The sequence below is a fragment of the Delphinapterus leucas genome, chromosome 19 (assembly GCF_059928025.1).
Source record: "Delphinapterus leucas isolate spDelLeu-1000000601 "Yukka" chromosome 19, BTC_Dleu_Yukka2, whole genome shotgun sequence".
NCBI classification, from domain to species: Eukaryota; Metazoa; Chordata; class Mammalia; order Artiodactyla; family Monodontidae; genus Delphinapterus; species Delphinapterus leucas.
In genome coordinates, this window is record NC_143147.1 from 58,208,994 (window position 1) to 58,231,449 (window position 22,456).

The window sequence follows — 22,456 nt, forward strand, 5'->3', positions numbered from 1 at the left end:
CCTAGTTGATAACCCCTAACTAGGGAAACTGATAAAAATCATTGGTCTTGAGACCAAATGCAGAGGCATAAACAACAAGGTTCTGTTTCTGTAGGGCAAATAGTAATGCGTAGGGAGGGTCCCTGTACCCACGTATCACCCAGAGAACAGGCTGGGAGATGGTGCTCTGTCCATACTGGTTCTCATGGGAGAGAGGGAAGGCAAGAAATAGTATAAAGATTGTTGTTTAAGAAGTGCCCATGGATGGGCTTCCCTGGTGGCACAGTGGTTGAGGGTCCGCCTGCCGATGCAGGGGACACGGGTTCGTGCCCCGGTCTGGGAAGATCCCACATGCCGTGGAGCGGCTGGGCCCGTGAGCCATGGCCACTGAGCCTGTGCGTCCGGAGCCTGTGCTCCACAACGGGAGAGGCCACAGCGGTGAGAGGCCCACGTACCGCAAAAAAAAAAAATAGGCTTCACTTGGCGTCTTACAAATGAACATCCCCTTTGATAGATTACTTCAAAGTATGACAGCTGCTTTTCCTCCAAGGGAAGGGTCTTAAGTCAAATATTTTATATACAATAAAAACTTTTTATTGGTAAGTGGAGGGAAAAAGTGAAGGATACACACTTGACGCACTTAAAAACCAGAGCGAGACTTGGACCAGGGACTGGGTTCGCGTTGTGCTCTCCTGGAGTGGGCAGGTGGGGCTAGGGGAGCAGGCCCTTCCTCAGGGGAGCATCCAGGCCCCAAAGGTCGCCCAGCCCCACGCTATTTGGAGCAGGGTCTCGAGGGGTGGTGAGTGGAGGGGCAGCACCTGAGACGGCTGCACCCAGGATGATATGGTTGTATCGGTGCGTCAAGGGTTGCAGGACTGAAGGAGGGTGAGTGTTCGCTCCTGACCATGGGGCCCCCTCGGAGAGCATGGCGAGCTGATCTCTGGAGGGGAGGGTATCAGACAGCACGGGACAGTCATGAGGGTCGGGCAGGGGAGGACAAGGGTGGTAGATAAAGGGTGAGAGTATAAACGCATGTGCCTGTGTGTTTACTGGGTTTTTTTTGGAAGATTATGTTCTGGCCCTTGAAGCAGAAATGCGAACTCTAAAGCATAAATTTAAAACATTGGAGGAACAACTAGAAGATGTGTTAGATGCTTCGAAGACGACCTCGTCCTGTGCTGGCGTTCAACCCAGTGTCCTGGCCTCCACAGACACCACCGGTGAGAATCCTTGTGTCATGTCGTGTGCTCCGGTGACTGTCTAGTAACACAGCCCGAGGAGCTGTTACAAATGTGTCATCCCAGGAGCCCCTTGTCCTCCTGAGCCAGCCACTGTCCTGACTCCTCACCCTGTGGCTGAGTTTTCATATAAGTGGAATTACACGTGTGTACTCTTTTCTGGCTCTCTCCAGACTATTCACACCATTTCCTCTCCCAATAGCAGTCGTGAGAGCCGTTGCTCTGGTTCCTTCTGACACAGCACAGTTGGCCATCTCCTGTACAATATATCCTTGAATCTTATTTATTTTATACATAATAGTTTGTACTTCTTAATCCCCCACCCCTATCTTGTCCCTTCCCCCTTCCCTCTCCCCACTGGTAACTACTAGTTTGTTCTCTGTATCTGTGAGTCTGTTTCTTTTTTAGTTATATTCACTAGTTTGTTGTATTTTTTAGATTCTACTTATAAGTGTTATACAGTATTTGTCTTTTTCTGTCTGACTTCTTTCACTTAGCATAATGCCCTCCTGGTCCATCCATGTTGTTGCAAATGGCAAAATTTCATTCTATGACCAAGGAGGCAAGAATATACAATGGAGAAAGGACAGCCTCTACAATAAGTGGTGCTGGGAAAACTGGACAGCTACATGTAAAAGAATGAAATTAGAACACTCCCTAACACCGTATACAGCAATAAACTCAAAATGGATTAGAGACCTAAATGTGAGACCAGAAATCATAAAAGTCCTAGAAGAAAACATAGGCAGAACACCCTGCCATAAATCTTAGCAATATTTTTTTGGATCCATCTCCTGAGGCATCAGAAGGTCTTAATTTAAGACAAACTTATCCACCAGTCTGTTCCTCTGTGGTTGGTCCAGGATCACAGGCTTGTTCTAGTCTCCACTTTCATTACTCTTAACTTCCTTTTCCGACAACGAGAAGCCTGGCTCCCGACCTCCTCAGTACATTACTTCTTCTATCCAGTTCCTGGGTGTGAGCAGCCTCCCTAGCACGGAGGCCTTTCCCCACATGGAGGCCCCACCCTTTTACCCAGGCCCTCCCGGGCTCTGACAGCCAAACCAGGCTGCCCTCCACCCTGACACCTTTGCCTGCTGGGCCGCCAGTCCCCAGGCAGATCGCCCACAGAGGGTAACCTCCTGCCACCGCCCGTCTGATCATTTATGGGTCCATTATTCAGGAAGGAAAGGAAGGGGCAGGCAGGACACTCTGCCTACCTAGTCATCTTGTCCCAAATAGTGGACGTTTTATTTTTGTCTTTTCCAGTGCTGATAGCTTTTACTTTTTTCTCTTGTATTACTTCCCCTGAGTGGAATCTCTAGTATGATGTTGATCATAGCTGGCTTTCTTCCTGATCCCAGAGAAAAACTTTCAACACTTTAAAGTTTAATATTTACTCTTTTTTTTGTCAGATTAAGGTTTCTTCCTATTCCTATTGTAATACAAATCTGTATTTTTTTGTCATGATTCTATCAGTTTTTGCTTAATGTATTTTGAAGCTTTGTTGTTCAATGTATATACGTTTATGTTTTCTTGGTGATTTCACCTGTATATCATTATGTGGTGTTCCTCTTCATCCTGGTAATTTTCTTTCCTCTCAAGTCTACTGTCTGATGCTAATTCAGCCAATCCAGTTTTCTTCTTCTTCTTTTTTGGCCATGCTGCACAGCATGTTGGATCTTAGTTCCCTGACCAAGGATAGAACCTTAGCCCCCTACATTGGAAGCGCAGAGTCTTAACCACTGGACCACCAGGGAAGTCCCAGTGCTGCTTTCTTCTGATTGGCGTTTGCATGTATATCTTTATCGTCCATTTTCTTTTAACCCACCTCCATCATTGCATTTGAAATGAATTTCTTGTAGGCAGCATGTAGCTAGGCAGTTTTGAAATCCATCTTGTGATACTTTAGCGGATGGGTTTAGAGTGTTTGCACTTGCTGTAATTGTTGCCGTGTCAGGAGCCAAGCCTGCCATTTCACATTTGTTTTCTATCCGTCGGTTTCCTCTTTCCTGCCTCCACTGGGTTACTTGAACATTTTTTAGTGTTCCACTTTAATCTAGCTTTTCAGTGTATCTCCTTGGGTACTTTTTCTAGTGTTTGCTCTAGGGATTTCAATATCCTTACTTATCACAGTCAACTCGTGTCAACACTGCAATTTCAAGTGGAATGTGGGGATCTTACCACCAGTCAGGCCCCATCACCCCCTTTATTGTCGCAAATACCACCCCTCTGTACATCGAGAACCACATCAGACAGGATCCTCGTTTTTGCTTTCAACTGTCAAACATAATTTTAAAAACTCAGGAGGAAAGGTGTGGTCCATTCTTTTCCCGGATCCTTCCCCTCTCCATGACTCTTGATTCCAGGCTCCTTCTGTCTGAAGCACTTCCTTCAACACTTCCTTTACAGCAAGACTGCTGGTGACAAACTCTTTGTTTTTCTTCATCTGAGATGTCTTTATCTCACCTTCATCCCTGAAGAGTTATATTCACTGGTATAAAATTATGAGTCGACAGTTCTTTGCTTTCAGCACGTAAAATATAGCATTTTCTTCTGGTGAGAAATCAGATGATCATTTCTCATGAGCAGTCCATCGCCTGTGAATCGTTTCTCTCTGCCTGCTCTCAGAGTTTGTCTTTAGTTTCAGAAATCTGATTATGATGGTCTATGCACAGATCTCCTTGGCTTATCCTTTTGACATTGAATCTGAAGATGTGTCTTTTGCCAAATTTGAGAAGTTTTCAACCATTATTTCTTCAAGTATTTTTTTCAGCTCCACACTGTTTTTCCCTTTCGGGACTCCAATGGCAAGAGTGTTAGATCTTTTGTTATTCTCCCACAGGTCACTGAGGCTCTGTCTGTCTGTCTGTTTCCAATCTGTTTTCTCTATTGTTCAGATTGGAGAATTTCTATTATATCTTCAAGTTCACCAGTTCTTTCTTCTGTTGTCTCCATTCTCCTATCAAGCCCATACAGTGAGATTTTTATTATGGTTTCAGTTCTGAAATTTCCATTTTGTTTTGCTTTGTATTTTTTATCCCTTTGCTGAAACTTCCAATATTCATCTGTTTTGAGAGTGTATCAGATTGCCTGTTGGAGTCACTTTAATCTGTCCTCTTGTTGTTGTCTTCTTCCATTCAAGGTAAGATTTTCCTTGTTGTTGATATAATGAGTAATTTTGGATTCTGTCATGGACATTTGAGTGTCGTGTCATGAAATCCTGATTGTCTTTGAGTCTGTTTTAATTCTGCTTCTGTTTTACCAGCAGCCGTGCGGGTCTTCCTTTTCCTGGGCCTTGGTTCCTGGTCTTAGCTCAGTGGTGTCTCTGAGTCGTGGCTGCTCCAGCACCAAAGTTGGGAAATACAGGAAGGAAAAAACTCCAGGAACTCACTGTGGGTCATCCTTTGATTTCCAAGGTCCCCAGCCTCTCTGCCTGCTTTTCCTCCCTGTTCAGAATCTCCTCATCTGGCTTGGTGTGTGGTGTCCAGGGCTCTCAGCTGTAATCAGGGAGAGGAGTGGGGTGGAATGCACACACACATTCATTTTGTTCAGAATGAGAAGCTTAAATTGGTCTTTGAATGTTAAACCAACCCTGCATTTCTGGAATAAACTCAACATGTGATATATTCTTCTGCTAATATTTTATTGAGAATTATCACATTTATGTTATGGGTAAGATTGGCCTATAATTTTCCTTCCTCTTGATGTTCACGTCAGGTTTTGGAGTCAGGATTATTCTGGCCTCATAAATAAGTTGGAATATGTTCACTATCTCTCTGTTTTCTGAAAAAGTTTATATTAGACTTATGTTAATTTTTCCTTAACCAATTGATAGACTTCAACTTTGAAACCACCTGGGCATAGAGTTTTCCTTGTGGGAAAGTTTTAAATTTTTAGTTCAGGTTTTTTTCATAGTTAAAGGACTATCTAGATTTTCCTTTTTCTGTGTCATTTTTTGATGTTATAATTTGCTAGAAAATTGACTATTTCATTTAAATATTCAAAAATTTGGCATAAAGTTGCTTTGGGGAGTGTATTCTCCACACGTTTTCACAGCCCCCAGGATCTAAAGTAGCAGCCTTTCCATCTGCTGTATTGTCTCTGTCCGTTTTTCCTGCTTAATCTCACCAGGGACTTAACTTTTTCAAAGAACCTCCTCTGGTCTTGTTCACCCTCTATTGCACGTTGTTTTCTGTTTCCTCAGCATCTAATACTGACTTTGTTCTGTCCTTCCTTCTACTTTATTTGCTTTTTTTTCCTCATTTTTGAAATGGATGTTCAGTTCATTTATCTTTCATCCTTCTTTTCTAAAATAAGCTTGTATGGCTATAAATACTTTTGAAAGGACAGCATTAGATGCATTCCTTAAGTTTGATAAGCAGTGCTTTTATGATAATCAGTTCAAAATAATTTCTAATGTCCACTGTGATTTCTTCTTTGACCTGTGGGTTCGTGGACATTTTCTTAATTCCCAGCCAAACGACCAGGAGGCTACACAGGTTGGCCTCTACCAGACACTAGCTGGTAAGGTTGGATTTTTTTCTCCACGAAGACTCCTGCTTTCTTGGCATAAGGATTGTTCTTCATGTGCAGCTCATCTCAGTCTTTGGGGGCACCCAGCTGCATCCACTCAGCTTTAGAACATCGTAACGTCACAGCAGGCCAGCAGTGACAGTAGGCATCCTTAGGGGAGGGCAGAGGAGATCACACCTCTGCCCTGGACGCCCCAGATGTCCATCTCCTCAAAGGGAGGACAGGCAGTTGGAAGTTCCCAGGGCTTTAGGAGATGTGAGTCTGACAAAAATCACTCTCTCTGCAGGAGGAGCTGTGCCGGTCGATGGTCCATCCACGGGACTGGCGCTCCAGAGGCTTGGAGACAGGGCACATCTCCTGAGCTTCCTGGTGGCACAACTCAGACAGAAGGTATGGCTGCCCTCTGATGCTAGACTGTGTAGGTCTTCCGACTGAAGGCACTCCTGGGGTGGCACTGAACCCCAGGAACCTGCTGTGGCCTCTCTGTGCCTCAGGTTCTGTGCAAGGAAGGGGTTGTTCTGAGGAGCAGCTGGTTCACCTCTCGTGTGTCCCTAGAAGGCACACAGTGAGGACCTGGTAGATGAGAGAGGAGAGTCCAGGGCATGAGGGGCAGTGCTGGCCGTCGATGCGCAGGGCCCCGTCTCTGCCCTCCCAGGACGTGCTGGGCGAGTCCCGGGACCCGTGTTAAACCCAGGCACCAAGCTGTGGCAGGAACGTGTGCTCGTCATCACTGTGACTCTAGATGCCTTGGCCAGTGGCGTCCCCTGGCCCTGCCTTCCTCAGGGACGGGTTGTCACCAGGTACTCGGCCAACGCACTGCTTCCTGGGGAGGCAGGACAGCTGGGCAAACTCCAGTGCAGTTCAGCCCTGGCATGATGGTGCTGGTGTCACAAACTGTGCTTTTTTGCTATTAATTCATGATATCTCTTTTTTTTTTTTAGTGCTTTTTATTAAATTCTGGTAAAATATACATAACATAAAGTTTACCACTTTTGTGTGTACAATTCAGTGACGTTAAGTATATTCACAGTATTGTGTAACCATCACCAAGGTCTGTTCCCAGAACTCTTTCATCATTTGAACAGAAATTCTGTCCCCATTAAACACTAACTCCCTGTTCCCCACCCCCAGCCCCTGGTAAACTCTACTCTTTCTGCCTCTATGGGCCTGAGTCCTCGGGGAGCCTCATATCAGGGGAATCACGCAGCACTTGTCCTTCTGTGACTTGCTCATTTCACTCAGCATAATGTCCTCGACGTTCATCCATGTTGTAGCGGGTGTCAGAACTTCTTTCCTCTTAGTAACTGGAGAGTGTCCCAGTATTTAGTGTACCCATTCATCTGCTGGACACTTGGGTTGCTTCCACTGTTTGGCTGCCATGAACGTGGTGGACACATTCTGCCGTGAATGCGGTCTGTTCAAGTCCCTGTTTCAGTTCTTCGGGGTGTGCACGAAGGAGTAGAATTGCTGGGTCACAGGGTAATTCTATATTTCACTTTTTGGAGAGCCACTAATGTTTCCACAGAAGCTGCACACTTTCCACCCCCAGCAGGTGCACGAGGGTCCCCGTGTCTCACGTCCTCACCAGCACCAGCTGCTTTTGCTGTCTTTTTGACTCTAGCCGTTCTAGTGGGTGTGAGGTGGACCTGACCTGTGGTTTTGATTTGCATTTTCCTGATGAAAAATGATGTTGAGCATGTTTTCATGTGCTTATCGGCCATTTGTATATCTTCTTTGGAGAAATGTCCATGAATATCCTCTGCCCATTTTTAATTGGGTTGTTTATTGTCTTGTTGTTGAATTTTCAGAGTTCTTTGTATGTTCTGGATACAAGTCTTTTGTCAGATATATGGCTTTTTTTTTTTTTTTGCCACACCGCAGCATGTGGGATCTTAGTTCCCCGACCAGGGATCGAACCCACTCCCCCTGCATTGGAAGCACAGAGTATTAACCACTGGACCATCAGGGAAGTCCCCCAGATATATGATTTGCAAACTTTTTCTCCCATTCTCTAGCTTGTCTTTTCATGGTCTTGACAATGTCCCTGGGAACACAGTTCTTACTGCTGGTGCTGGTGGTGTTACGCCACTCTGTCGCCTTGTGACGCTTCTTTCCCATGAGGCCGTTTTCATGTGCCCTTTCAAGTCCATAAGTACATAGGTTACACCATCCTGCAGACTCTGCATCTTTCATGGAACAGAACACCTGGCTGGTGACAGACATTGCTTGGCGATTTCTGTCTTTTGTAGGGAGCAGGCAATGCCCAGAAATCAGATGCCTTGTCTTGGCTGAAAGTTCATTTTTGCTGTTGCAGTGGAGATGAACTGGACCACTTTTCTGTTTCTGGGATTACAGACCTATGTCACATATGAGAGGAGGGGGTCTTCAGATGCTTGCCCTTTCCCAGTTCTGCCCCACCATCGGGATGTTACTTCCCCCCACATGCCAGAAACAGGAAATAAACACGTAAATAAGAGCTTTTAATCCTGTCTTGATAATGATAGATGGTTTGATTATCCTGTGGAAAAAAAGTCTACCTTGAAGTGTTTTTTAGTTAACAGTGTATGTTTATCAAATGGTCATTTTTTTTAGTGTATGTGAATAAATAGAATAAAATATTCATTATGAATTCTTTGTAGGAAGCCCTCGAATAGGAAGATATTTTATCTTCCTGAGAATAAAATTGGCAAGTTGAGGGTGTAGAGAGGTGTGTCTGTCTTTCTACCTGTCCTTTTCCCCTCCTTATGTTGGGAGAGCAGACCTTGTCGAGAGAGGTAGCTGAAGGACGGGGGCGGCCCTGGAGCTCTGGCCAGGACTCTACTCGGGCACCTCCTAGCCGCCCCGCAGCTGCCCCAGGTTGTTCGTGCAGCCAGGACTTCCCTCCCTTCCTGCCTCTTCCTACGCCTTCATCCACCCCTGCCTTTTGATAGGCTTGGGCCTCCCCACCCCTCCCCGCAGTTACGTGCCCTTTGTCTCCACCTGGGACTAGGGCCCAGGAAGAAGGTTTTAAGGCCCACTGTCCAGACACCGTGCAGGGACTCTCCCCAACGAACCTTGGGTCCAGTGTAGGCTCTGCTGCAGGTGCCCGCGTCCCCACTCTGGGGGCGACAAGTGGAGCCGCCTGGGAGCCTGGTTAGTTGGGACCAGAAGACCGGCAGCTTGGTGGTGGGGCTGCAGGCTTGTGGGTGATGGAATTCGGCCAGAGAGGGGAGGCTGACCGGCATGTGTCCTTCTGATCTTTCTGGACATTCTCCCATCTACTGCTGCCCTTCTCTTGCTTCCCTGTCCTCCCTGCAGATCTGTTCCAGACCCCTTCCCAGAGCTGGCCGCCTTCCTAACATTGTCTCTAAAACGGCCTCCCAGGTGCTGCGGGAACCCCTGGACATGGACACCATCCAGCGAGAGCTTCCCCACGAGCTGGACCAGGTGCACCTGGAGGTTTTGCAGCTGCGGAAGCATGTGGCTGAGATTGAGAAGCATCTCAGGTCAGCCCGGAAGGAAGGCGGGGGTGCTTCAGGCAGGCAGCAACCGCACGCCTCAGACACCGAGGCTGTCGGGGGAGAGGTGGGTGCCCTGTGGGTGCTCTGTGTCCTGTGCGGGACTGGTCTGGGGTGCAGTCTTGGCCAGTGAGCGGCCCGTCTGCCCCGGCCTCCCTCTTCTTCCTTGACTAGGCTGGCTCTGTCGGGGCTGTTCTCCGCAGACGCTGTCAAGGGCTGCCAAGCCCCTCATCCTCCGGGTCGCTGAGATCCCTTTAAAAGCATGTAGGGGGCTTCCCTGGTGCCGCAGTGGTTGAGAGTCCGCCTGCCAATGCAGGGGACGTGGGTTCGTGCCCCGGTCCGGGAAGATCCCACACGCCACAGAGCGGCTGGGCCCGTGAACCATGGCCGCTGAGCCTGCGCGTCCGGAGCCTGTGTTCCGCAACGGGAGAGGCCACAGCAGTGAGAGGCCCGCGTACCGCAAAAAAAAAAAAAAAAAGGCATGTAGGGAGGCTGCACTTGTGAAGAGGACTGTTCGGTGTCCTCTAACACAGGAGTCCTTGACTGTGCTTCAAGGACCTAGGAAGCCCTGAAATGGATGCAACATGGTGGGTTCTCCTTCCAGAGGACCCTCAGGGATGGAGCCTGTGGTTCTCATGAGCTTCTCAGAGTGTTTGAGATGCTGTCCAGAGCACGGGCCACCTGGCGTCCTGGTCCTGGTCAGGCCCTTGGCACCCAGTTCCCCTCCAGTTCCGTGGCTGGGTTTAAGCCAAGGTCCCAGGCCAGGGCAAGAGCTCTGCAGCAGCACGTTGTCCCCACATGTCTGCCAGACAGGCCACCTTCCTGCTTCCTGAACACCGTGATGGAGGTGCTGCAAGGAATGGGCTTTCTTCACAGGGCATCGTGTGACATGCCTCCCGAGACCTGTCAGTTACCTACGGTTATTTGCAGTCACAGATGGTGACCTGCAGTTACCTGTGATTACCTGCATTACCTGCGGTGACCTGTGATTACCTGTGTTACCTGTGGTTGCACATGGTGACCTATTCATAAGCAGAAGGTTTTAAGGACAGTAAAATGATGTCTGGAAGGCATCAAGAGTCCTCAGGCAGAAGTAGCATCGATCATATGCCCCCCAGTGGTTCTCATCACATGGGCCAAGTTTTGAGAGTGATACTTAAGGACACAAGAGGGACCAGGCTCCAGGACCTACTCTCGGGGACTGTGAAGGACCTAGAATGGAGAAGATGCAACCCAGGACACTGTCTGGCTTAAGGAACATGAGGGGGGCCAGCTGTGCCTTGGCAGGGGCGAACATATGAGGAGTGCCTGCAGAGGGAGATGGGCTGGTGATGGGGAAGCTGAGGGAGCCTGAGCCCCGAGGGGGCACTAGAAGTGGGATACTGAACCCTCTGTGCCATCGGTAGGTGGATGCTGTCCCCAGGAGCCCCAGACCTCCCCACAGTCCTGTAACCTAGGAGTTAAGTCCAGAGGCTACGGGCCCAGCTGGGCAGCAAATGCCGTTGGTGATGTGTCTGCTCTCCCGCCACGGCCATGGCTGTTCCAGGTGCTGGCAGGGGCTCACTGCAGCCCAGGGACCCTTGCAGCTCTCCTGTTAGCAGCCCTCGCATAACTCTGATCCCCTTGTTTAGAGTGAAGGGGGAAGAAACCATGCAAATGTGTGGAAATTAAAATCGAGGTATTTAATCCCTTGGCAGACAGCCTGGGAGCTGAAGCGACTTGAGGCCCAAGGCCACTCTCCCAAGGTGGGTGTTGAGTGAGCTCTCTGGGCCTTAGTTTCTGCATGGCTATCAGGGTCCCACCTCCTTCCAGGTCTAGGCATCCTGTGACCTTGATGAGGTCGCTCACAGCGTGAGAAATTGGAGGCACGGGAAACCCTTTGCCCAGGCCAGGCCCACCCAGGCTCTGCTCATAATTGCCCAGCTGTGTGTTGGGTGTCCAGAGAAGAGGATGTGGGCACCAGGCTTCTGAGGCTGGGGAAGAAGGTGGCCAGGAGGGCTAGGATGCCTCTGGGGCTCAGGTTGGGGTTGGAGTCACCACAGTAAACTCGTGGGTTACTTTAAAGAGAGAGGTGTGCACATATCCCGGCTCTGTCCACCAGGAGCCAAGGGGCAGTGGCTCCCCAGGGTGGGTGAGCGCACCTAGTGCCTAGATCGCATTCCCGAACTTCCTGCTTTGCTGAGAGGAACCAGGGTAAGTGGCCAATTCCACCACGGAGACATGACAGGGATGCAGGAGCCAGCATAAAGGGCTCCCACTGACCAGATCCAGGCCAGTCAGGGTCATCATCTACCTACTAAAACAGGGAGTCGCATTCACTCTGCTGCAAATAAACCGGCAAGGAAAGGAAGGAGAGAGGAAAACCCTTCCTTACTTAGAACATCAACCAAGGACATGAAGGGAATGACACAGCTGGGGGGTGTCATCGGATGCTGAAATTCTGGACAAGCTGTTTATGTGGAATCTCCCCAGAAGTTCTTCTTATTGGAAAGGGAAAACAGTAACTTTCTGGTGCTGCAGCCAGTGGACGCCACTTCTGAGAGATCAGCTCCCATTGCCAACACTGGGACAGACGGACATCACGAGCCTCCGGACGGGTGAGGGACACAGCCTCGCTCCTGACTCCAAGCACAAGACCTCCTGACTCCAAGGACAGACCCAGACCGAGGGGCACTAAACCCACAGCTTGTCCTGTTGAGAACATTCTGCTGGGGACTTAGGAGACCCAGGATGCAGAAGCCATGCAGGATCCTGGACCCCGGGCAGGAGAAACAGGCCATAAAGGACGTCCTCTGGGCAGCTGATGGAGGTGCCTGTGGACTGGTCATAATGCCACGTCCCTGTGAAATTTCTGGTTCTAATAACTGGTTATTAAGAGAATTTCCTTGTTTTCAGAAAGTACAAACTGAAGTATTGGGGCATAAAGGGGTGCGATGTCTCCAACTCACCCTCAGATGGTTCAGAGAGAGATGTGTGTGGAGAGGGGAGGAACCACCAGCAGTGAGACAGGGGCGTGGGCCTCGGGCCATCCCTGCAGCTGCTCTGTGGGGGTGGGACCCTGCCACACAAAAGCCAGCACCCCAGCCCAGAAGGGACCTGCAGACCCTGGAGCTCCCCGCAGTCACAGGAGACGCTGTGGGGCAGGTGGCTGCAGTCACACTTCCATGGTTCTCGGCTCACCCAGGCCCCTCCCTCTTGCAGGCTGCCTTGCCCAGGCCCCAAACAGATGGATGCTGGGTTTCCTCAGGCCTCCCCACTGGGCACCTCGGACCGCTGGGGGGCAGTGTTGGCTGGCGATCCCTCTGGCTCTGCCTGGAAGCTTGGGAACCTGCCCCAAGGGAGCCCGCGCTGCCTCTCCCTGGGCCTCAGCCTCCCCGCAGGGCTTCTTCAAGGAGCCCAGGCACTTCCTTCCCTTGGGTACAGAGTTGTCATTAGGATGCCTCAAGCTTTCCCTGTGCTGCGTGGATGTTTCCGTTCTGGCCAGGATGCTGGGACCTGCACCAGAGCAGGCGAGGGCAGGTGGATGGGGCCATCACGGGGTGGGACCTTGGGCCCTGAACGCAGCAGTGCAGAAGCTCCTGGGCATCTCAGGTCATTATTAGCATTGTGTCATTGTGGGGTGAGACTTTAGAGTCATCAAAATAAGCTTCATCTTACCAGGAACTAAGCTTAAGAGAGGTGGGGCCCAGCTGCAGCACCCGCTCATCGCGTGCAGTCACTGTGTGACAAGAACATGGGCCACTCAAGATCAGGACTCCCCATCCCCGAGCCCAGCCACGCCTGAGGTCACGCCTCAGGCAGCATGTTCCTCAGCTCAGGCCAGGGCCATCTTTGCAGGGTGGGGTCCTGCTTTTGAAGATTTTTAAATCTCTAAGTGTTCTGAGTTTTGCACAGTCTCTGTTTTCAGGATTGTTCTTTCCTTACTTAAAATAACACAAGAGAATCCCACAGCATATCCTTGTAGAGGACAAAGCCTGGAGAAAGAGTGGCCTGGCCAGTCCCCCAATCCCAGGGCTACATCCCTGGAGGTTGTGTACCTTTCCCAACGGGTCGGGTTAGCCGCCTGGGGCCTGTGCAGCCCTGTGTGTGAATCCACGCTACAGGTCTCCAAGACACAGCCCCCCACCGGCCCTGGTCCTGTACACTCGAGAGACCCCGAGCTGGGGCTGCGGGGCGGAGGCCTTTCTCTGATGGTCCCTTTACCGTATCACCTCCACGCCCCGCTTCATGCCAATACGTCAGGCATGTGCTGGAGGCACCGGTGTGCAAACACCGTAGCTCCCAGGCCACAGGAGGGCACAGGTGCTTGCCAGCCCTGGAAAGGCACACCAAGAAACAGGGCCAGGACAGGGCGTGCTGGTCTTTTCCAGGGATGTAGAGCAGATTCCTTGTTCTGGCGCCAGCTCAAGTGGCTGGGACAGCACAATGCGGTTTTTCATAGGTGTCAGGAGCAGCCATGCCTAAGTAGGCCACCTGCTTCCTTTGGGGCCTTGGACGCCACTGGCTCCTCCTGGGCCCCTGCCTGGAACAGAGGCAGCCACACACATTCTCCTTTTTCCCTTTCTCCTTTCCCCACACCCACCCCATTCCAAATACCCCTGTGTGAGTCCAGACTGGGATAGTGGTAGGATGTAGGGCCGCGTGGTGCTGCCCAAGCAACGGGGTTCAGACCTCGGGTGTTGGCCCAAGGCAGCCTCCAGGCCCAGAAGCGGAGGCCCCAGGCGGCCACTGCTCCCTCCCTTGGCCTCCTTTGCTTCTCTGGCACCTTCCTCCGGGTCAGGGTGGTGGGAAACCTGGGCCGGCCTGCAGGTGGTGGAGGGGAGTCTGAATGGCAGGTAGAGAAATGACTGAGACGGGAGTATGGACGGATGGAGCCAGAGAGGAGGCAGGGAAGGCAAGGGACTGAGTGAATGAAGGCAGGAGAGGCGTTGGAGAAGGGCCCAGGGCAGAGGGGCCCAGCAGTGCAGACGTCCAGGGTAAGGGGAAGAGAGTAATGGAGGCTGGGTTCCCGTCCCAGGCCACCTTTTGGGTCTCTGCCAGCCCCCTTCCACACCAGGCGGGCAGCAGGCACCCAGCCTGTGACCATGGGGCCCTCGAAGGGGGTCCGATCACACGTGTAGCCCTCCCGGGTCCCGGGGGCACCTTTGGAGGGAGCCCAGGCCTGGGTGCCAGCTGGCTCCTCACTGTCACTGGAAAGACAAAGGCATTGGGGCAGGGCACAGAGTCACCAAGCGCAGGCAGGCCTTGGCCTGGGAGCCTCGAGGGCCTTCATTCAGAGCCCACCCCCAGCCCAGCCCCGCCCCCCTGAGAGAGAAGGTGGGCATGGATGCATCATGTTGGAGGGACGTCACCCAGCGATGTGGGTTCTGGGACAGCCGTTTGGGCAGTGGCGCCCACCATCCGCACTCCCACTTTCCGTTCCCCTCCAGGACTCATCTGATGGCCTCTGCTGTGTGGGTTTGTTCACAGGGCCCGGCACGTGGAGGACCTGCGGGGACCGAGGACCAGGAGGCACAGCTCCCTCAGGCCCTGTCTGTGCCCCGACTCCAGAGGAAGCTCAAGGAGGCAGCCAGGAAAATCCTGCGGCTGCGCCTGGAGAAGGAGCAGCTCCTGGAGCTGGGGAACCGGCTGCGTGCGGAGCTGGGCCACCTCACTGGTGGGTCACCCCCCACCCCCGGCCCAGCATCGCCTGCGCCGTGTGGTTGGGGATGCTGGCAACAGAAGAGCCGCGGTGGGGGGACCGGAAGAGGGCCAGAGGGAGGAGGGCCGGCCAGGCTGGCGGGGTGGGGGGGGTGGGGTTCAGAAGGGAGAACGGAGCCGCCCTGTGGAGCGGCCAGGTCAGGAGTCAGGCACAGAGCTTGGCTTCGTCTCTGCAGGGGGAGCTCCGTGAACCCACTCCTCTGGCAGCATCTGCGGGAAGATACCGCAGGTTAGCAAAGCAGCTGATGTTTCTGTGCGGCTTTGTGGTGACAGCAAAGGCTGCCGGGTTCCCAGGCCGGCTCAGGCCTCGGCTTCCTCGAGATAAAGGCGACAGTGTATGCGGTGCAGCCGAGAGGCCGGGGCTGTGGGCCGCAGACACCCAGGCTGCCCGTGGGGGTCTTGGGTGCTGGTTCCTGAGAAAGGGGCCCATGGAACCCACCAGAGCCACCACACATTGGGCCACTCCTGGCGCCTTGGCACCATCCGGTTCTCACAAGCACCCCCGGGTCACCCAGCCTGGCTGAGTGGCACTCGCGCTGCCTCTGCCTTAAGCCCCTCAGTTTTCCTGCAGCTGGGGCACAGGCCGCTTTCTCACAGCTTGCCCCTCAACTTCTGTGGCTTCTGCTTGTCTGTCCTTTTCCAGCAAGAGCTTTGAGTCACTGTGATGATCCCAGAGTCTGGGAGCTTTGGGATTCTACCCTGTTGTTGACTTGAAACTAAGCCATCCCCTCTCTCCATGACAGCTCACCTCCTTGAGGAGCAAGGCCCCAGGCTTGTGTTTCCTACTGGAAGCAGAGCACCCCAGTGTGCCTCTAAGGAGCTCGGAGCCATGGGGTGTCTGCAGAATGCTTCCTCTTGGCTAACTAGAGTCTTGGCTTCCCTCAAGGGTCCTCCTCACCCCCAAGCACTGCAGTGCCCAGAAAGCACTTCCCACTGAAGGGGAAGGAGGTCGGGCGGAACATCCATCCCCAGTCTCTTCCTAGCACTGAGCTGTGTGTACGATAATAGTAGCTTTTTTTTTTTTTAATAGTAGCTTTTTTTTTTTTTTTTTTTTGTGGTACGCGGGCCTCTCACTGTTGTGGCCTCTCCCGTTGCGGAGCACAGGCTCCGGATGCGCAGGCTCAGTGGCAGGCTGAGCCCAGCCCAGCAGGCTCACGAGCCCAGCCCAGCAGGCTCACGAGCCCAGCTGCTCCGCGGCATGTGGGATCTTCCCAGACTGCGTCATGAACCCGTGTCCCCTGCATCGGCAGGCGGACTCTCAACCACTGCGCCACCAGGGAAGCCCCAAGGGTTCCATTTCTTAATTCTACCCCATTCCCTCCCACATCTGAACCTTCCTGCCCCTTAACCTTGGCCTCCGTGCCAAGCCCTGCCACTGCCAGGGTTCCCTCTCCCAGCCCTTGAGGCCCCAGACCTTTTTGATCACAGCCATGCCTCCCTCTCCCTCTGACCTTTTATCCCAGTGAACTTTTCTTTCCTCCTCATTGTGGCTTCCTGTAATCAGCTGGCCTCATGGCCAAATATTTGAGTCATCCACCTACCTCCCCCCATCCACCCACCGACCCACCCACCCATCCATCACTCATCCATCGCCCATCCATCCAGTAGAGGAGCCCCTGATCGGTGCAGACCCTCCATCGCCAGGCCCAAATCTGACTGAACTCCTCTCCCCAGGCCTGCTCCCTGTGCCTCCCAGTGTCAGAGAAAGCCGCAAATCCCTAGTGACCAAGTTTGCAGCCTTCTCTGAAAGTTGGAGTGACCTCAGCAATAGAACTTTCCATGCCTGGTGTCTTCATTAGTGGTAGACTTTTAACCACCTTTCATTTTCTTCTCTGGTGATTTGTCTGTATGGATTTTCTGCCTCTTCTTGGATCAATTTTGGACATTTACATTTTGCTGGAAATCTATCCAGAGTTCCTAGCCTTTAAAGTACTACCGTAGAGTGGCACATAGTGGCCCATAACTCTCTACTTTCTTCTGCATCTGTGCTTGTTACCTCCTTCATTTTCTAAGACTTCCATATGTGCAGAGATGTGGCATTCAGCTCCAACTGCCCTTCGCCCGTTGGCTATGCACATATTGACTCAGTGCATCTTTGCAACAATCCCAAGCATGAGGAAGGCTCCCCTTAAAAAGTTTAAAACCACGTAGACATGGAAAAGTCAAAAATCAACAGATTTGATGTCATTACATCTTTTTTTTTTAATTTATTTTTTATTTTTTTGGCTGCATTGGGTCTTCATTGCTGTGCACGGGCTTTCTCTAGTTGCAGCGAGCGGGGGCTACTCTTCGTTGCGACGCGTGGGCTTCTCATTGCAGTGGCTTCTCTTGTTGCGGAGCACAGACTCTAGGTGTGCGGGCTTCAGTAGTTGTGGCACGCGGGCTCAGTAGTTGTGGCTCACGGTCTCTAGAGCGCAGGCTCAGTAGTTGTGGCACTCGGGCTTAGTTGCTCCGCGGCATGTGGGATGTTCCTGGGCCAGGGCTCAAACCGTGTCCCCTGCGTTGGCAGGCGGATTCTTAACCACTGTGCCACCAGGGAAGTCCCTCATTACATCTTAGTATATCTCTAAGGAAAAGACATTGTAAGCAAAGATAAAAGACAAATAACAGACTCGGGAAATGTTTGCAACATACCTGACAGGTAAAACGAATCAGTACCCAAAATGGGCATCTGCAGATCACAGGCAAAATGCTGGATGGCACATCCAGGAGAAAATCCACAGAACTGACAAGGGTATGGACACCATGCGCCTCTGCAGGAGTCTGAGGCGGGCAAGTAAGTCAGCATCAAGTTTACGCCCAGACTAAAAAGTCCCACCCTCATTGTCCAGGAGAGTGTGGGGGACACGCTGCCTCCGCGGGAACCCTCCCTGGTGAAGCCTTTTTGGAGGGCAGTTTGGCTGCATCTCTCAAATTTTTTAATGTTCGTACCCTTTGAATAAGCTACTCTTCCCCTAGAGATTCTTTTAAAAGATTTTCTCACAGATCTGAAAAAGATGTACATACAAGGATATATATATATATATATATATATATATATATATATATATATTTTTTTTTTTTGCGGTACACGGGCCTTTCACTGTTTTGGCCTCTCCCGTTGCGGAGCACAGGCTCTGGACGCGCAGGCTCAGCGGCCATGGTTCACGGGCCTAGCCGCTCTGTGGCATGTGGGATCTTCCCGGACTGGGGCACGAACCCGTGTCCCCTGCATCGGCAGGCGGACTCTCAACCACTGTGCCACCAGGGAAGCCCATACAAGGATATTTTTGACAGCGTTTTTATTACAGTAAGAAAGTTATTGGGAAGGTCCAGGTGTTCATCCGTGGGACATCGGAGTCGGAACTTGGATGCTGCTCAGCCCTCAAGAGAACGAAGGGGCGCCCACATCCCCAGCAGGCGCCATCTCCGCACAGTGCTTCTCAAACAAGAGAGACAGACAGCCCGCTTTCCGCATTCAGCTCCAGTCCACTGTGGATGATTCTTTTGTCAAGTACAATAAAAATGTGGCCCTTCCAAATTACTTCAAAGCCCCTGACGTCCTAACGCGTATTCTCACTTTGTGTCCTTTCCTCGCGGGCCTGGACACTGTAAGGACCAGCTCGGCCCACTGACCACACACTGTGTGTGCCGGCCCAGACGCGTCAGCCTGTGAGAGGAGCAGCCCGCCGAACAGTGTGCTTGGAGCCCCAGGTGAACATACAAAGCGTGTGTGTGCACGTGTGCACATACAGGGCGGACTGGAAGGAAGCACATCCAGCGCTTTGAGGAGGATAGCGGAGTGAGAAGAGATGGGTGAAGGGTTTGGGGTTTGCTCTGTGAACTTCTCTGTCACTGGTGGTTTGTAAGAATGCCCAGCATACTCCATTGGTTCCCTTTTGGGAAGGCCACCCTCCCCCAACACCGTGCGATGGTAGGTTTCTACTCTCCCACATTTGGGGGATAGCAAAGGCTGTGAACAAGACTGGTCTGTCTGCATTTTTTTACAAAGATGATTTACCCGGGTCATCAGTCATGTGACTGTGATCATTAAGTGGTACAGAATGACCAGCTGTGACAGAAGTATCTTATCATCACTTGACAATATTGAAAATGTGAGACGGTACAGCCAAGGCAGAGCCACACCCACTCTGGCTCCCTCTGGTTTCAGCGCCACCAGGTAGGGTCGACCCCAGGGTACACCTGCCCCTGCCCCAAGGCTTGTCCTCGCCTGTGTGCCTCTGGGAAGGGACCTCATCCCCGCAGGGAGCTAGCAGAGCAGCCCCTTCACTGGCCCTGGCTTCATCCTGCATCCTCCACGGCCTGGGGTCAGGCCCTGTGCCAGCCACGTCCCTCCCTCTCAGGTCCAGGCCTTCGGATCCGCATTTACAGACAGGCAGACTCGCGTGGTTGGGCGTGTGGCCCAGAGCTGCCCAGGCGGCCCTTGATTCAGCCCTTCACTCCCCCACCTCTTCTTCAGGTGAGTGGGTGGGTGGCAGTGCTGGGGAGTCACCTGTCCCCAGGTGCCCCGTCCCCGTTTGCACTCCTGTCAGCCCAGCTCTGAGTGCTCACCCCTCACTTCTGAGAGGCCATTACACCATCTGCTGTGGGTGAGGCCAGGACCATGATGGATGCCAGCACAGCCTGAGCAGGCCTGCACGGTGGAGGGCCAGAAAAGGGCAGGTCATGCAGCCAAACTGAGTGGACTTCAGCTTGGCCCACCTCTCTCCTACTCTGTTCTTCCTCCTGCTGCCAGTTCAGCTTTTGCCAGAAATTGGAACTGCACATGATGTTTTCCTAATCTATAGTATACAGCTAGGATTCCTTAAAGTGTTGTTTCTAAGGATCTTAACATCTAACAGTTTTGAAAGACTTTATTTGGGGGGTAGTTTTAGGTTCATAGCAAAACTGAGCAGAAGACACAGATTTCCCATACACTCCCTGACCCCACACACGCACTCCTCCCTCATAATCCACATCCACTGTAGATGGTACATTTGTCGTAATCAGTGAAACTGCTTTGACACAGCGTCACCCAGAGTCCGTAGTTTACATCAGGTTCACCTTGGTGGTGTGTGTTCTGTGGGTTTGGAGCCTCTGTGCTCCACTGGTCATCCTCCCTCCCTCCTGACTTCTGACAACCACTCATCTTTTCACTGTCTCCATAGTTTAGCCTTTTCCAGAATGTCATACAGTTGGAATCACACAGTATATAGCCTTTGATAGCCAGCATTTCTTTTTATTTATTTATTTATTTATTTATTATTATTATTTTATTTTTTTGGCTGCGTTGGGTCTTTGTTGCTGCACGTGGGCTTTCTCTAGTTTCAGTGAGCAGGGGCTACTCTTTGTTGTGGTGCGTGGGCTTCTCATTGTGGTGGCTTCCCTTGTTGCGGAGCACGGGCTGTAGGCGCGCGGGCTTCAGTAGTTGCGGCTCGCAGGCTCAGTAGCTGTGGCTTGTGGGCTCTAGAGCGCAAACTCAGTAGTTGTGGCGCATGGGTGTAGTTGCTCCGCAGCATGTGGGATCTTCCCAGACCAGGGCTCGAACCCGTGTCCCCTGCATTGGCAGGCAGATACTTAACCACTGCACCACCAGGGAAGTCCCATAGCCAGCACTTCTTAAAAGCTCTCTTTTTATTCTGATTATGAAAGGCTGTTTGCTCACTATAAAAATACAAATGAATGCTGAGAAATTGTTAACTTATACTGGAAAGCACAAATTACTGACTAGAACTCATCCGCATTTTGGCGCCTGTCTGTCTGTCTGTCTGTCGGGGTGTGTGTTCACACTGTCACGCGCACCCTCACATTGGAACTCCACGTGGCCCCCACCTCGGTCTGCACTCATTCCCTCACTGGCCCTGCTGCGAGGAGACTCCACGCTGGAATCACATGTCTGTCCTGCGGCTCGGCAGTCATGCTGTAGCCAGTCTCACAGGAGGGCATGGTCGTGCCCCCAGTCCGCCCCTACCCCCCACCAAAGCGCATCTCAGGCATTTTTACAACAGTAAAGTGCCTACTTGACCACAGCTTCACAGAAACTAAAAATTCATTAGAAAATGTTTTTTGCCAATTTAGCTAGGTAAAAATAGTTCATTGTTTTAATTTGTATTTCTTTACATTTATCTGTGTGTGTGTGTTTTGGCCATTTGTATCTCATTATCATGTAGTTTTCCTGCTGAATTTCTTTTGTCCCTTCCCCCAACTTTCTTCTTGCTGAATTTTTGATTCATCTAGAAATGATTTAGTAAAAGAAAAGAACAAATTAGGGATCTATCTTTATCTTTTCCTAAGTGGTTAGCTGGCTGACCCAATGCTGTTTATTGGGCACACTTACATAAATAGTAAAATACCTCTTTACATTTAATTAATTATGATCATACATAAGGATCTCCAATCCTACTGTAAATGATATTAATTTAGAAGCAGTCATTTTCAGTCACATTTTATGGCATGTTTTCAGTCACATTTTATGGCACATTTATTGGCATGTTTGCCCCTCGCTGTCAGCAACCTGCCACACTCTTCTTCTCTAGGACCCTCGGGAGCCCTGGGTCATGCACAATTTCACACATCTCTTCTGAGGGCCTGGGAGGGAGAGGAACTGACATTCAGGGATCTAGTCTTTCCTTCAAGAAGAGCCTGTGGGCAATAAACTCTTTGTCTTCATAAAATGATTTTATTTTGACCACTTTCTAGAACGATGGCATAGCTGGAAAGAGACCTCTGATTAGCATTTTCTTACAACTTTTTCAAAGACAATAGCAACTTCCCTGGTGGCACAGTGGTTAAGAATCCACCTGCCAATTCAGGGGACACGGGTTCGAGCCCTGGTCCAGGAAGATCCCACGTGCCGCGGAGCAACTAAGCCCGTGCACCACAACTACTGAGCCCGTGCGCCTAGAGCCCGTGCTCCAATGCAAGAGAAGACACTGCAGTAAGAAGCCCGCGCACTGCAACCAAGAGTAGACCCGCTTGCCACAACGAGAGAAAGCCCGCACGCAGCAACGAAGACTCAACGTAGCAAAAAAAAAAAAAAGACAATACCCTGCTGTCTTCTGAGAAGCCAGCATTAGTACAAGCCCCTTCCTCGTGGGTGGCCTCCCTTTCCTCTCTGGCTGCTCTCAGATATTTTTCATCTAATCCGTTTGTGCTCCTGTTTTACCATCCTGTGTCTACGTGAGAGTTGCTCTGCTTTAATTTAACCTGCTCTGGAATCAGTATGTTTTTTAAATCTTAAGACTTGTGGTTGGTTGGTTTTGTTTTGTTTTTTTTCCGATTCTTTAAAATTCTCAGCCTTTTTTTTTTTTTTAAATTATGTAATTATTTATTTTTGGCTGCATTGGGTCTTCGTTGCTGCGCGGGCTTTCTCTAGTTTTGGCGAGTGGGGGCTACTCTTCGTTGTGGTGCGCGGGCTTCTCATCGCAGTGGCTTCTCTGTTGCAGAGCACGGGCTCTAGGCGCGCGGGCTTCAGTAGTTGTGGCACGGGGGCTCCATAGTTGTGGCTGGTGGGCTCTAGAGCGCAGG

General features: G+C 51.2%; 1 protein-coding gene across 1 annotated transcript in view; it reads left to right on the forward strand.

The window, feature by feature from the left end:
• The window catches only part of CCDC57 (coiled-coil domain containing 57), a 94,499-nt gene that overhangs the window by 28,632 nt on the left and 43,411 nt on the right, over positions 1-22,456 (forward strand). The window contains exons 11-14 of the mRNA XM_089901516.1: positions 1,047-1,199; positions 6,040-6,143; positions 9,117-9,317; positions 14,720-14,906. Of these exons, the coding sequence (XP_089757642.1) occupies positions 1,047-1,199; positions 6,040-6,143; positions 9,117-9,317; positions 14,720-14,906 (645 nt within the window). The remainder of the gene's footprint in view (positions 1-1,046; positions 1,200-6,039; positions 6,144-9,116; positions 9,318-14,719; positions 14,907-22,456) is intronic.